This window comes from Marmota monax, unplaced genomic scaffold (genome assembly GCF_021218885.2).
Source record: "Marmota monax isolate L192 unplaced genomic scaffold, Marmota_monax_Labrador192_F-V1.1 WCK01_AAM20220418_F8-fsc00033, whole genome shotgun sequence".
Classification (NCBI taxonomy): domain Eukaryota; kingdom Metazoa; phylum Chordata; class Mammalia; order Rodentia; family Sciuridae; genus Marmota; species Marmota monax.
The window spans coordinates 2,107,319-2,121,035 of NW_026694282.1; the positions used below are offsets into that span (position 1 = coordinate 2,107,319).

The 13,717-nt window shown below is 34.0% G+C and overlaps 1 protein-coding gene across 3 annotated transcripts in view; it reads left to right on the plus strand.

The window, feature by feature from the left end:
- Positions 1 to 13,717, plus strand: part of Ccdc171 (coiled-coil domain containing 171) — a 397,216-nt gene that overhangs the window by 56,508 nt on the left and 326,991 nt on the right. For all 3 annotated transcript variants that reach the window (XM_058586353.1, XM_058586352.1, XM_046467410.2), the window contains one exon: positions 5,126 to 5,272. In XM_058586353.1, coding sequence (XP_058442336.1) covers positions 5,126 to 5,272 — 147 coding nt within the window. The remainder of the gene's footprint in view (positions 1 to 5,125; positions 5,273 to 13,717) is intronic.

Below are 13,717 nucleotides of genomic sequence, written 5' to 3' on the forward strand. Positions count from 1 at the left end.
GGTTTTTCAGTTTTCATGGTATATACCCAGGAGCGTAATTTCTGGGTCATATGGTAACTTCATGTATAACTTTTGGGGAACTGACAGATTGTCTAATGCTATAACTTATTCAGTCTGTGGTATTATGTCTGAGGTTTCTAATTTTTCTACATTATTGCCATCACTTGTTATTAGAAGTCTTTTTGATGATAGCTATCTTAGTGGATATGAAATGGTATATCCCATTGTGATTTTGATTTTCCTAATGACTAATGCTATTGCACATCTTTTCACATTGTTGATTATTTTTTACTTTTCTGGCTCTAAACCTTTTCTTTTGTTACTGGGGATTGAACTCAGGGGTACTTGACCACTGAGCCACATCCCCAACCCTATTTTGTATTTTATTTAGAGGTGGGGTTTCAGTTAGTTGCTTAGCACCTCGCTTTTGCTGAGGCTAGCTTTGAAGTTGTAATCCTCCTGTCTCAGCTTCCTGAGCTGTTGGGATTACAGGCATGCGACACCGTGCCTGGCTTGGATCTAAACCTTTTAAAGTCTGTATTTATCATATGTATTCAGTAAAGCATCTGCTTGGTTTGCAAATGTCAGTCAGTGATTGGGCAGAGATTTCTGTAAGTGGTTTGCACAGCTAAATCTCCTAGCCTTTGCTGGAGTGCTTTTTGTGTTGGAGTATGTAGTCGATGTTTCTGTATGCAGATTAAAACTCTGCTTTAGCCTTCACTTCCTGCTTGCATACAGCCCCAATTCAGCTAGAGGGAGATGAGAGCTTGGGTCTTTCTCAGATCATTTCTGGGCATTCATACATACAGCCCTGTATTTGGCATTGCTCTCTGGATTCTAGGAATATGTCAGAACTTTTCAAAGCCTCTTTGGACATCTTATTACTCAATTTTTCTTTTAAGGTTTTGGTCACCTTTTGTTAATCCCAGCTTGTATCTCCATCCCAAACAGATGTGATCACAAACAATTGCCACAAATTGTTCACACAGAGTAAGGTCAAATAAAGTCAAATCCTGAGAATGGAACTTCCCAGGGAGCTTCCAGACAGGTGAAAACAAACTAGTTCTTTGTGAATGGAGCTTTTGGGGAACTCCAAACTCCTCTTCCTTTCCCAGGGTAGCTAGGCCGTTGGATTCCATAGCTACTACTATTTTGAGGCTATTGATTTTCAGGGCTCTCAAGAACTGGATGAGGGGGAGGATGGAACTAATGCAAGTTAAAATGCCAGAAATATCCCTATTCTTACTGATATTTGGTTGATTTCTTTTTTTTTTCTGTCTTTACACTTTTTTATTGATGTATTATAATTGTTGATTTTCTTGCATAGATGAGTCTTTGTTTTTTTCCAGAATTATGAGAAGATTTGATTTTGACAGCTTTTGTCACTATTGTTGCTGCTTTTATGGAGGAAAGATTTTTTAGCTGTCTTTTCTCTGCAATTCCAGAATTACTTGGGTTCTCTGAGGATATTTTGAAGTGTTTTTCCTCCTTACATGTTTGTTATCCCAGGTTGTCCCTTACCTTCACCCCACTTAATTTAGATATCATCTTTCATGTTGGGGGAATTTTTTTCAAATATCATGGTTAGTTATGTTTGAGAGTGAGGGACTAAGGGACCTTTCCATTGTGGTCATTACTATAGGATATGTAACTGGATATTTGAAGCAGATATATCCATATATAATTATTCCCATTCCCCCAACTAATTTAAGAAAAAGTAGGAAGTAGAAAATAATCTTGTAACCATTAAATAGATTGAATAAATATCAAAACTTTTATTAGCGATTAAAAAGAAATATTCAAGGAGCAAATAAACTCCAGAGAATGGAAAAAATATTTTTAAAAATTGTTTATTTAGGCTGGGGTTGTGGCTCAGTGGTAGAGCACTTGCCTAGCATGTATGAGGCCCTGGGTTCAATCCTCAGCACCACATAAAAATAAATAAATAAAATAAATGTATTGTGTCCAACTACAAGTAAAAAATAAATATTTAAAAAACCATTTATTTTTTTTATTGTCCATGGACCTTTATTTAATTTATTTATTTATGTGCTTTGCTGAGAATCAAACCCAGTGCCTCACACATGCTGGGCAAATACTCTACCACTGAGCTATAACCCTAGACCTGGAAGAATCTTGATAACATTATCTGATACCAAGCTGATAAGGATACGAGAAAAGGTAGTTATAGCTAATCTCACTCATGAATATACATTCAAAAATAGTATACATAGTAGGGCTGGGGATATAACTCAGTTGGTAGAATGCTTGCCTTGCATGCACAAGGTCCTGGGTTCAATTCCCAGTGTCACGCACACATACACACACACACACACACACACAGTATTAGCCAGCCAAATGCAGCAATATTTTAAAAAGGTCAAAATAACCCAGGTGTGGTGGCACATGCCCATAATCCCAGTGGCTCCGGATGGTAATGTAGGATGATCACAAGTTCAAAGCCAGCCTCAGCAATTTACCGAAGCCCTAAGCAACTTAGTGAGACCCTGTCTCAAAATAAGAAAAGTAAAAAGAGCTGGGGATGTGGCTTACTAGTTAAGCACCCCTTGGTTCATTCAATCCCTGGTTACCCACTCCCCCCAAAAAAAGGGTAAAAATATAAAAATAGACGATAAATGTTAGGCAGTTTGACTTTAGAAAATCAGTGTAACTTATCTCAGTGTAATCTGTTAACTTAGTTTATATGTTTTTTTTAAATGCATTTTTTTAGTTGTAGATGGACACAATACTTTTATTTTATTTATTTATGTGGTACTGAGGTTTGAACCCAGTGCCTCACACATGGTAGGCAAGCACTCTACCACTGAGCCACATCCCCAACCTCAGCTTATGTGTTTTGATGGAGAATTCCTAAAAAAAACTCTACTATTTGGAGAAGGTATATTTTTCTCTAAAAAGTGTACATGTTTGTGTGTTTGTATCAAGAATGAATAGTAACTAAGGGCTGCGGAGATATAGCTTAGTTGGTAAGAGTGCTTGTCTCACATGCACAAAGCCCTGGGTTCAATCTCCAGCACCACCCACACATACACACACATAAACAAAACGAAAACCAAGAATGAAATAGTAGCTATTACATAATATCAATGGACTTCTTGACCTCTCTATGGAAATTGTGATTGTTAGGTCAGTTTAATCTACATCTTTAAATACTTCAGGCTATTTGGTAAGTTTTATATGGCTCAGGCATCATAAAGGTAAAAATCTCACCAAAATAAACATAATAACCTTTAACCGATTGGCCTTTGATTTTCTAGCTTTTTAAAATAATGGATTACATTCATACTCACAGGGGATAATGGGCATGTTCTTTGTTTAGAATAATGGAATGATTATATGAATGATGTATGCATCAACATGTATGATTATATTTTGTCTTTTTACACTATTTATCGGTAAAGTGGGATTCACAAGTCACATTGTTTTTTCTTTTCTCCTTCCAACTTCCCTGTAGTCAGGTCTTTTTTGCCAAACTGTCACTTGCATTTTGTAAGTAAGTCTCATGAGACTTCTCTCTCTCATACACACATACATCTTCATCCCCCTGATTATTTAGGGAAAGTATATTTTTGATTTAGACTTCATCTCTCATGTTGGGAAATTTTAAAAAATATCACAAATAGTCATGTTTAATACTGAGGGACTAAGGGGTTAAGGGGTCTTTCCATTGTGGTTTTTACTATAGGATATGTGACTAGATATATCACATTTTTGTGTGTGATACTGGAGATCTCATCCCCACCATATATTTTTTTGTGGTGATGGGTATCTAACCCAGGGCCTTATGCATTCCAGGCAAGCGTTCTACCACTGAATTGTTCTCCCAGTTCATCGTGAATAATTTCTTTACTTCATTTAATAAATGCATGAAATAATTTTCCATCAACTAGGATACAAACATTTTTTGGTTATAGTCTCTATTTTGTTTTTATTTCAGACTGGCTTACTTTGTGATTAACTTTAGAAATTACGGAATATTCATATTGAAGTACATTTAGTATTTAAGTTGATGAATCACAGTCAGAGATTACATATTTGTAAATTAAGGCATATAACTTAATGGTGCATTGAATTAATACTGGTGTTTTTGACTGCTTAACGAGAGATCTCTGTCATGTAGAATAATATTATGATATTTAGTGCTTAATAGTCTTAAAAGAGGTGTTTTTTTTTTGTGTGTGAAAGTGTTACTTTCCAAACTATAATCTCCAAAAGGATTTACATGCCCAGATTCTGAAGATATCTTTTGAGTGGCTAAGAACTCTTGAAGACATGTATAAATATGTATGTGTGTATGTCTATGAGTAAGAGTTTGCTAGTGAGGAAAAGGTGGGAAAGAAGACTCTGTTAAAGGCCTGAGTGAGAATGATGGATCTAGATTAATTAGATGCATCTACTTAATGGGTCTAGATTAATTAGATCCATCCATTAATTTTATTGATATTCAAATATAAAGTTAACATGTAGAAATACCTTTGATACATATGTTAACTTTATATTTGAATATCAATAAAATTCAACTCTGATTTCTGAATTTAGTTGGAAAAAGAGATGGAGAGAGTAAAGCATACTATCTTTAATATTTTCTTTCGATAGTACAGACTTTGAAAACTGAAATTTCTCAATGAAACACAGCCATCTAGTGGATACAATTTTAAGAGCTCCAAATATATAATTTAAGTACCATAGGTTTACATGAAAATCTCTCAAGGGTTATTATTACTCATTCAAACTAATCATCGCTTTCTCACATACATTTGTATTACTAACTGCTTTAAAAATTTAAAAAGGGGTAAACATTATATATGACAGTTGACTGACAGCATTATGTAAATAACTTAGAGGTCAGTTGAGGTAGCATAACATTTTATTATACTATACACATTTTCATTTGTAATATGTCAATCAGATTTTTAAACTTGTAAAACTCTAGATATGCTTTTTAAATACATGAATAATCTGAAACATTGATGGAAATATTAAGGCCTCTCTTGTCTATATAAATTAACCTATTATTATGATTGAAGCATAGATTTAGTTACTCATTGTCTTCCGTAGAGTAACTTTTAGTCATTACTGACGCAAAAAATGAATTATTTTCCAGGAGCAAGATAGTGCTGTACAAAGTATGCACAAGAAAGTTGAACAGTTAGAAACAAAACATATGGAATGCTCTGACCTTTTACAACGACAAACAAGTGAACTTGAATTTAGTACTCAGCGAGAAGAATGTCTTAGAAAAGAATTCGAGGTATATTATATCATTCTTTTATAATGTATAAATGTTATTCATGTAGTGATTTGTTAGATAAAATGTTATTGTATAAAAAACTAATTTGAGGGAGCATTTATAGTGTATATTTGGCTTTTTTGAAAACTTTTGTATCTGAATATTTTATATTTTGTACCTAATTTTGAAAACATGGTCATTTTTTAGAGTTCTCATGGAATATTTGGGAAGTTTAAGAATAATTGTTTACAGTATAAGGTTGAGGAAGCAACATAGGATAAGATTTGGCATACATAGGTCTTAAATGACAAAAGTAATAGTAAATTCTAATTTTGTAGTTTGAATCATTTGTAGTAGCTGGTTTTGTGGAATACTTTTAAGGTGGGAATTTAGATGAGAAAGGAACATCAAATTTAAAATGAAAATGTGATCTTTATGAGTGAATTATGCTGAAAATAGCTTTAATCTTCAGAGAAATCTAATTAATAGTTTATCCTTTTTTTTTTAACTTCCTTTGGTTTCTGGGAAATGATGTATTTGAGTAGATAAAGAAGATTCCGTCCTAAACATAATTTGTAATCCTTCTTAAGTACATTATTTATAAAGAATATTTAATGATGAGTTCAAGAGGTACATTTGTTAAACTTATTAGTATCATATAACATTGTTCTGGGAATTTGAGCCAGAAAAATATATAAAAGCAAGAATAGCAATAAGAATTTTTACTTCTGGTAAGCTGGGGTTGTAGCTCAGTGGTGGGGTGCTTGCCTAACATGCATAAGGCCCTGTGTTTGATCCCTAGTGCACCATATTCAAACACACAAATAAACAAATATAAAACTTTTAGAAAGGAGGTATGATTCTTATCACTTTCAAATGATATGTTTATACCTCTGAATCATAAAGAAAATCAACTTTAAAATTACTGACACCTATAAAAATTTTAATAAGGAAGTTTGGCAGAAAATAACATATGTAATCAGAAGGAAGGCTAAGGAATCAAACTAAAAAATCATGTGGATCCCAGAGAGGTCTTAAGAGCAGAAATTATAGATAAAGTTGGGATGAATTGGTACCAGTAATTTTCATTTTTTTGTTACTTTATTGAGGATTCAAGTCCTAAAGTGGACATTTGATTGAAAGAGATAATTCACCCCAAATAAATTCCTCCTGTCCTACCAAAATTAAAACACACACACAAAAAAACTCCTCTTTTTTTTTTTTGGAACCAGGGGTTAAACCCAGGGGCGCTTAACTACTGATGTACATCTCTACCCCTTTTTATTTTATTTTTTATTTTGAGACAGGATCTCACTAAATTGCTTAAGGCCTCACTAAGTTACAGAGGCTGGCTTTGAACCTATGATCCTCCTGCCCCAGCCTCCTGAGCTGCTGGGATTATAGGCGTGTGCCACCGTGCTTGGCCTCTCATCTTTATGGTTTCTTCTCCTCCTGCACCTCACTCCCCTCCCAGGGCCTCATGCACGCTAGGCAGCCACTCTAACACTGAGCTATATCCTCAGCCGCCTTCTTTTTTAAATAGGAAAAAGAATACACAAATTTATTGCATTCTTTTGATATAGGAGAATTAGATTCCCTAAGAAAAGAATCAATAAAGAATCTAAAAGAATCCATACCAGTTTGCTGGTATCCAAAGAAAGGGAAAAATTTGTTGAAAGACCAAAATGCAATAACACTTAAGTTTAGAGTTTTAGGGGCTAGAGTTGTGGCTCAGTGGTAGAGTGCTAGTCTTACATGTGTGAGGCACTGGGTTCGATCCTCAGCACCACATAAAGATAAATAAATAAAGGTAATGTGTCCATCTACAACTAAAATAAATAAATAAATAAATAAATAAATAAATAAATAAACAAACAAATAAATAAATAAACAAACAAACAATAAAAAAGATTAGAGTTTCAATGGAACAGAATTAAGAATCCAGGAATAGACTTGTAGATATTATCTAACAATTTAGCATATTAAGGTATTTTTAAGAAAATCATTGAGATTAGGAAAGATTATTCAGTAAATCATGTTGAAATAATTGATTAACTATTGAGACAAAATATCATAAAATCCCTACTTTATATTATATTCTAAAATGTATTTCAGTTGATTGAAATGAGTATAATGTTAAAAAGGAAGATAAACTAAGAGGAAGAGTATTTATTTATTTATTTGGTATTGGAGATTGAACACACCTGTGCTTAACCACTGAGTCACATCCCTAGACTTTTTTATTTTTTATTTTGAGACAGGGTCCTACTCACTGAGGGTCTTGCTAAGTTGCTGAAGCTGGTCTTGAACTTGTGGTTCTCTTTGCATCAGTCTCCTGAGTTGTTGGCATTACAGGTGTATGCCACCATGGTGGCAAGAAAAAGAAAATTTAGATTATTATTTTTCTGTTAAGTACAATAGCACTTTTATTCATTATAAATGTGAAGGAACAAAATCAGATAAGAACAGATTTATAGATATGACTTTGAAAAGTAGTCACATATAAGCAAATCCCGTACTTTTAACAAAATAAAGAGAAATAAAAAATGGAAGAATATATATCACAAAGGGTAATTACCTCTGTCTCCATTTATATCTAAATTCCTACTGTTCAATAAGAAAGAGGAAAAATCCTTGTGGGAAAAACTCTAATCAAGAACCACAAACAGGGGCTGGGGATATAGCTTTGTTGTAGAGTGCTTACTTAGCATGCATGAAGCCCTAGGTTCAATCTCCAGCACCACCAAACAAACAAACAAACAACAGCAAAAACAAATATGAAAGAAGAGATTCAGACCATTAAGAAACATGAAAAATGGTTAACCTCAACCTAATGTAAGAAAGGCTATACTACCAATGATATTAACATAAAAAAATGATGGTACCACCCCATAATGGTTGGTGAGTGTAGTGTTAAAAATTCCCATACTTTGCTGGTGAAAATGGAAATTTATGAAAGCTTGAAGGATGCCTACTAGGTAACGTTTTGGAGTTTATCCTCAGAAAATTCTCATATCCTTCTGGGGCTTGTTCTCTCTTGTATCATCCATCTCTTTTTTATTGCTGTATGGCATAGCTGTCATCCTGGGATTTCTTCAGTATCCTCTTCTGTTGGATCTGTTTTTCTACCTTCTATGTTGCTTTTATTTCAGTAGAGCACACAGTCTAGTAGTCTCTAAAGAAAGGCATATGGGAGCTAAATTTTATGCAGAATTTTATGTCGGAGCATGTTTTTATCAGTAAAATATTAGGGTGGTTATAACTTAGCTAAAAATAAATTTTAGATTGGAGGCCATTAATTTTGGAATTTGAAGGCCTTGTCCACAATTCTTTCTTTTTAAAAATATTTTTTAGTTGTTGATAGACCTTTATTTTATTTATTTATTTATATGTGGTACGGAGAATTGAAACCTGTACCTCATACATGCTAGGCAAGTGCTCTACCACTGAGTTACAACCCCAGCCCCAACTGGTTCTTCTTATGCTGTCGAGAGGCCCAATGTTATTCTGGTTTGGGTTACTTTGTTTATGACCTTTTTCTCTTTTCCTCTGTGAAAGTTTTCCTTATCCTCTCCCCTACCCCAGCTTTTTATTATGGGAATTCTAAACATCTGTATAATAGACAGAATAGTATAATGAACCTGATAATATTCTTAATGAGCTTCAATAATTATCAATTTATGGGCATTTTTTTTTTTGATACTAGAGATTGATCTCAGGGGTGCTTTACCACTGAGCTATACCTCCAGCCCTTTTAATTTTTAATTTTGAGACTGAGTCTTGCTAAGTTGCTTAGGGCATTGTCAAATTGCTGAGGCTGGCTTTGAACTTATGAATTTGCAATCCTCCTGCCTCAGCCTCTGGAATTGCTGGGATTACAGGCATGCACCCACCATGCCTGCATTATGCCGGTGGTCTTGTGTCATTTATACTCACTTTCCCTCTTCCAATGTTATATTGAAAAAATCCACAGATATCACATCATTTAAAAATATTTTTTTTAATTATACATGGACACAATTTCTTTATTTTGTTTATTTATTTTTATGTGGTGCTGAGGATCAAACCCAGTGCCTCACGTGTGCAAGGCAAGCACTCTGCCACTGAGCCACACCCCCAACCCCACAGATATACATCATTTTAACCATAAATATTTGTAAAAATAAAGGGCCTTTTATTTAAAACTACATTATCAATATCATATCTAAATTATTTAACAGTAATTACTTAAGTGTCTAGACATTATTCAAATTTTAATTTGTCTCATAAATGGCAAAACTTATGTGTATTTTTTTTAACATTTATTTTTTAGTTGTAGTTGGACACAACACCTTTTATTTATTTATTTTATTTATATATGTGGTGCTGAGGTTTGAACCCAGGGCCTTGCATGTGCTAGGTGAACACTCTGGTGCTAGGTGAACACTCTGCCGCTGAGCCACAACCCCACTTATGTGTATTTTTACAGTATGTTTAAATCTGAATTCCAGTGATGTTCACATATCATAATTGATAAGTTTCTTAAATCAATCTCTCTCTTTCTCTTTTTAGTGCTGGTACTCTGCCATCTAGCGTTTTCATTTATTTATTTTATCTTGAAGCAGAGGTCTTGCTAAGTTGCTCAAACTTGCCTTGAACTTTTGAACCTCGTGCCTCAGCCTCCTGCATAGCTGGGATTACAGGTGTGCACCACCTGTAAACTGACTGGCTCTTAACACTCTTTTAATCTACAGTCTGCATCTATAGGCTTCTTTTTTCCTTACAATGGATTTTGGAAGACACCAGGTTATTTGTGTTACACAGTTTCCACTGATTATGAAATTTCAATATCACAGACAAACAATTTTCTTAGTATGAATGTTTTTTATTCAATGTGCAAAGATGTTTAGTGTCCATTTTAGTCAGGAGACTCATATTTTTCATTTTGAGGAATTCCCTAGTGTTATTTCAGTACAATTTCCTCTTCAGTTTTTTTCTGTTCTCTATTTTTGGGGCTTTTTTTATTCAAGTGTTAGACTAATAGGATTTGCTTTACGTTTCTCACCTTTGTTGTGTTTGTCTTTTTGTTGTTGTTGCTACTGCTTCTGGGGAGACTTACTTGAATTTACTTTTCAATCTTCTAATTTAATATTTTCTTTTTCATTTCTGATGGCTCCTCTTTGTTACATTTTGTTAGTACCCTGTTCCTATGTTTTGCCTACAGTATTTCTTTTTTTATTTAGTAAATATTTGCAGGAGTGTCAGGCATGTTTCTGGGTGTTTGAGCCACAGGAGAGAACAAAACAAAGCTTCTTTCCTCTTGAAGTTGGCATTTCAGTCAGGGGAACTTCATGTTAAGTGATACTAATGTTAGCGTGTTGTTGATAAATTCTGTGGACAGTAATAAAGCAGATGGGAAGATAACAGATGATGGAACAGGACGGTTACCTTCTTATACTGATTGTCATGGAAGACAAACTTGGTAAGTTAGTCTTAGATCTTGGATTGATGGAGGAGGAGCATTGTAGGCAGAAGAAATAGAAAGTGAAAAGGCCATGAGATGTAAGTGTGCTATGGACTAACAGCAAATGGGTCATGTGGATAGAATGGAATGGGCAAGAGACTCATAGAATAACAGCTGGATCGTACGGAGTCTTGGAAGGTCTTTTGTAGTCCATTGTAAGAACTTTGCCTTTTTTTTTTTTTGAATGATATAGAAATCCATTGGAAAATATTGAGCAGAGGTATTGTATGCCTTCTTCAGTTTATGTTTTGAAAGTATCATTCTTGATTTTTTTGGGAAAATATGTTGTAAGAGACCAGTTAGGAGATTCTTAAACTACTCTTGATAAGAGATTATGGTTATTTATTTACTTTTTATTTTTGTGCTTCTCCGGATCAAACCCTGGGTCTTGCACATGCTTGACAACCACACTATTGCTGAGCTATTCCCCCTCCTCCCAGCCTAATTATGGTATTTTAGATTAAGGTAATGGTAGAGGAGGTGGCCAGATTTGGATATATTTTGGATATTTTGGAAGATAGAAACAATGAGATTTTCTGATTAATTATACTTGGGTTGTAAAAGAAGATGAGAAAGGGAATAAAGGGTAATGACAAAGATTTTGACTTGAGCAAATGGGTGAACAGCATTTTCATTTACTGAACTGGCAAAGAATACAGGTGGAGTAGGTTTGGGAAAGATCAGATTTTAGATATGTTAAATTTGACGTGTGTAAGACATCTAAGAGAGAAGAGGTGTAACAAATATTTCACTGGGAAATTTTGAAATACTACAATCTATAGGTCTTTTCTCTATTTAGTTTCCACAGTGATTAATCTGCTAGTATCTGGTTTGTAATTATCAAATATAAGAAGGAATAGGGAACCTTGGTATCATACTGTTTCAGATGCAGACTTTTCTGTTTTCAGGCTGGTGTACTCCTCGCCCTCTCACTTCCCTGTGCATTTCTGTGTCCAAATCTGGTTCAGATTTGTTCTCTAGATAATAAACCTTCGTTTTGTATGAGAGTTGTTGGGGGTAGGTAGTTGTTCAGCTACTTTGGGGTAGAGGTAGATGCTGAGAGATCTAACTTCTCATATTGATGATTACAAAATTGTTAAGATTTAATTTGCATGCTATAAGTTGACCCATTTAAAGTGTACGTTCACTAGTTTTAATATACATAACATTATGCAACCATAATTAAGATCAATTTTAGAACATTTTCATCACTCTGATAAGAAATTTTATACTTATTAGCCATCGTTTCCCTGTTCTTCCATCCCTCTGATCCCTAAGCAAAAACTACTAATCTACTTTCCATCTCTATAGATTTGCCTATTATAGACATTCATATACTTGGAGTTATAATATGTGGTTGTTTGTGACTTTTTTCACTTAGCATAATTTTTTCAAAGTTCATTCATGTCGTGGCAGGTATCAGTATGCATTTCTACTTATCACTGAATAACATTCCGTTGTATGATATACCATATTTAGTGTAGGCATCAAACAGTTGATGTACATTTATGTTGTTTCTACTTTTTGGCTACTACTAACAATATTGCTATGAATATATGAGTATTTGGGTTTACGGAAACCTTACTAGTAGGGTAATATGGAATATAATGTAATAAATATTTTATTGGGAAATTTTGAAATTTTATAATCTGTCTTTTTTTCTGTAATTTTTTAGTTTTTGCAAAGAGTGGTCTACTAGTTCAAGTTTCTGTGTAGAGGTTTTTTGTGAATAGGTTATCCCATACCTAGGAATAAAATTGCTGAGTCATATGGTAATTCTATTTAGCTTTTTTTTTTGTTTGTTTTGTGGTGCAGGGGATTGAACCCAGGGCCTTGTGCTTGTGAGGCAAGCACTCTACCAACTGAGCTATATGCCCAGCCCCATTCTGTTTAGCTTTTTGAGGAACTGTCGGACTGTTTTGCACCATTTTACATTCCCATAAGTAATCTATGAACTCTTCAGTTTCTCCACATCTTTACCAGCACTTGTTAAATGTCAGTATTATTTGTTATAACCACCATAGTGGGTGTGAAATGGTATTGTTTTGATTTTTATTTCACTCATGACTAATGATGTTAAATATCATTTCATGTGCTTATTGCCATTTGCATATCCTCTTTGGAGAAATATTTATTCAGAGAAACATTTATTCAGATCCCTCTTTCAGTTTATAATGGATTATTTATGCCATACTAATATAAGATGTTCGTAATGGGGGAAATTAGGTGTAGGGTATTAGGAATTCTATGTAGTAATGTCTAGTATAGAGTTGGCAAAGATAAAACTTTATTATTACCATACACTATCTAATTTTTAATAAGGTTAGAGAATGCATTTTAAAAAAGTGATTATATTCTAAGTAATATTTCTAACTTATTTTTCACTTGTATTGAACATCTTTTTAGGTCAGTAAATTCAGGAATTACCATATCTTACATCATTTTTTAATACTGTGTAGCTTGTGCATGGCTTTACAAGGATTAGTATAATTTTAATGCTTTGAATATTGGAATTAAAAACATTTAGCATTCACTTTAGCATGTCATCAAATCCTCTAATCATTACTAAAAACATTTTAATTTCCTTATTGGTGTGAAGAAGTACTGGATAATAGTGATTTCTTTTTTGTTGATAGAATTTTTGGTAAGCTAATTTTGACTTATTTGAAAAAATGTTTAGTGCCTAAACTTTAAGATATATTTGTGGCTGGGCTCGGTGGTGCACACCTGTAATCTCAGTGACTCAGGATGCTAAGGCAGGAGGATCATGAATTCAAAGTCAGTCTCAGCAAAAGTGAGTTGCTAAGCAATTGAGTGAGATCCTGTCTCTAAATAAAATACAAAATAGGGCTGGGAATGTGGCTCAGTGGAATGTGGCCCCTGAGTTCAATCCCTGATAATCCCGCCTCCCCCAAAAAGATATGTTTGTGGATAACTCAATATTGATTTTTTTCTTAATACTG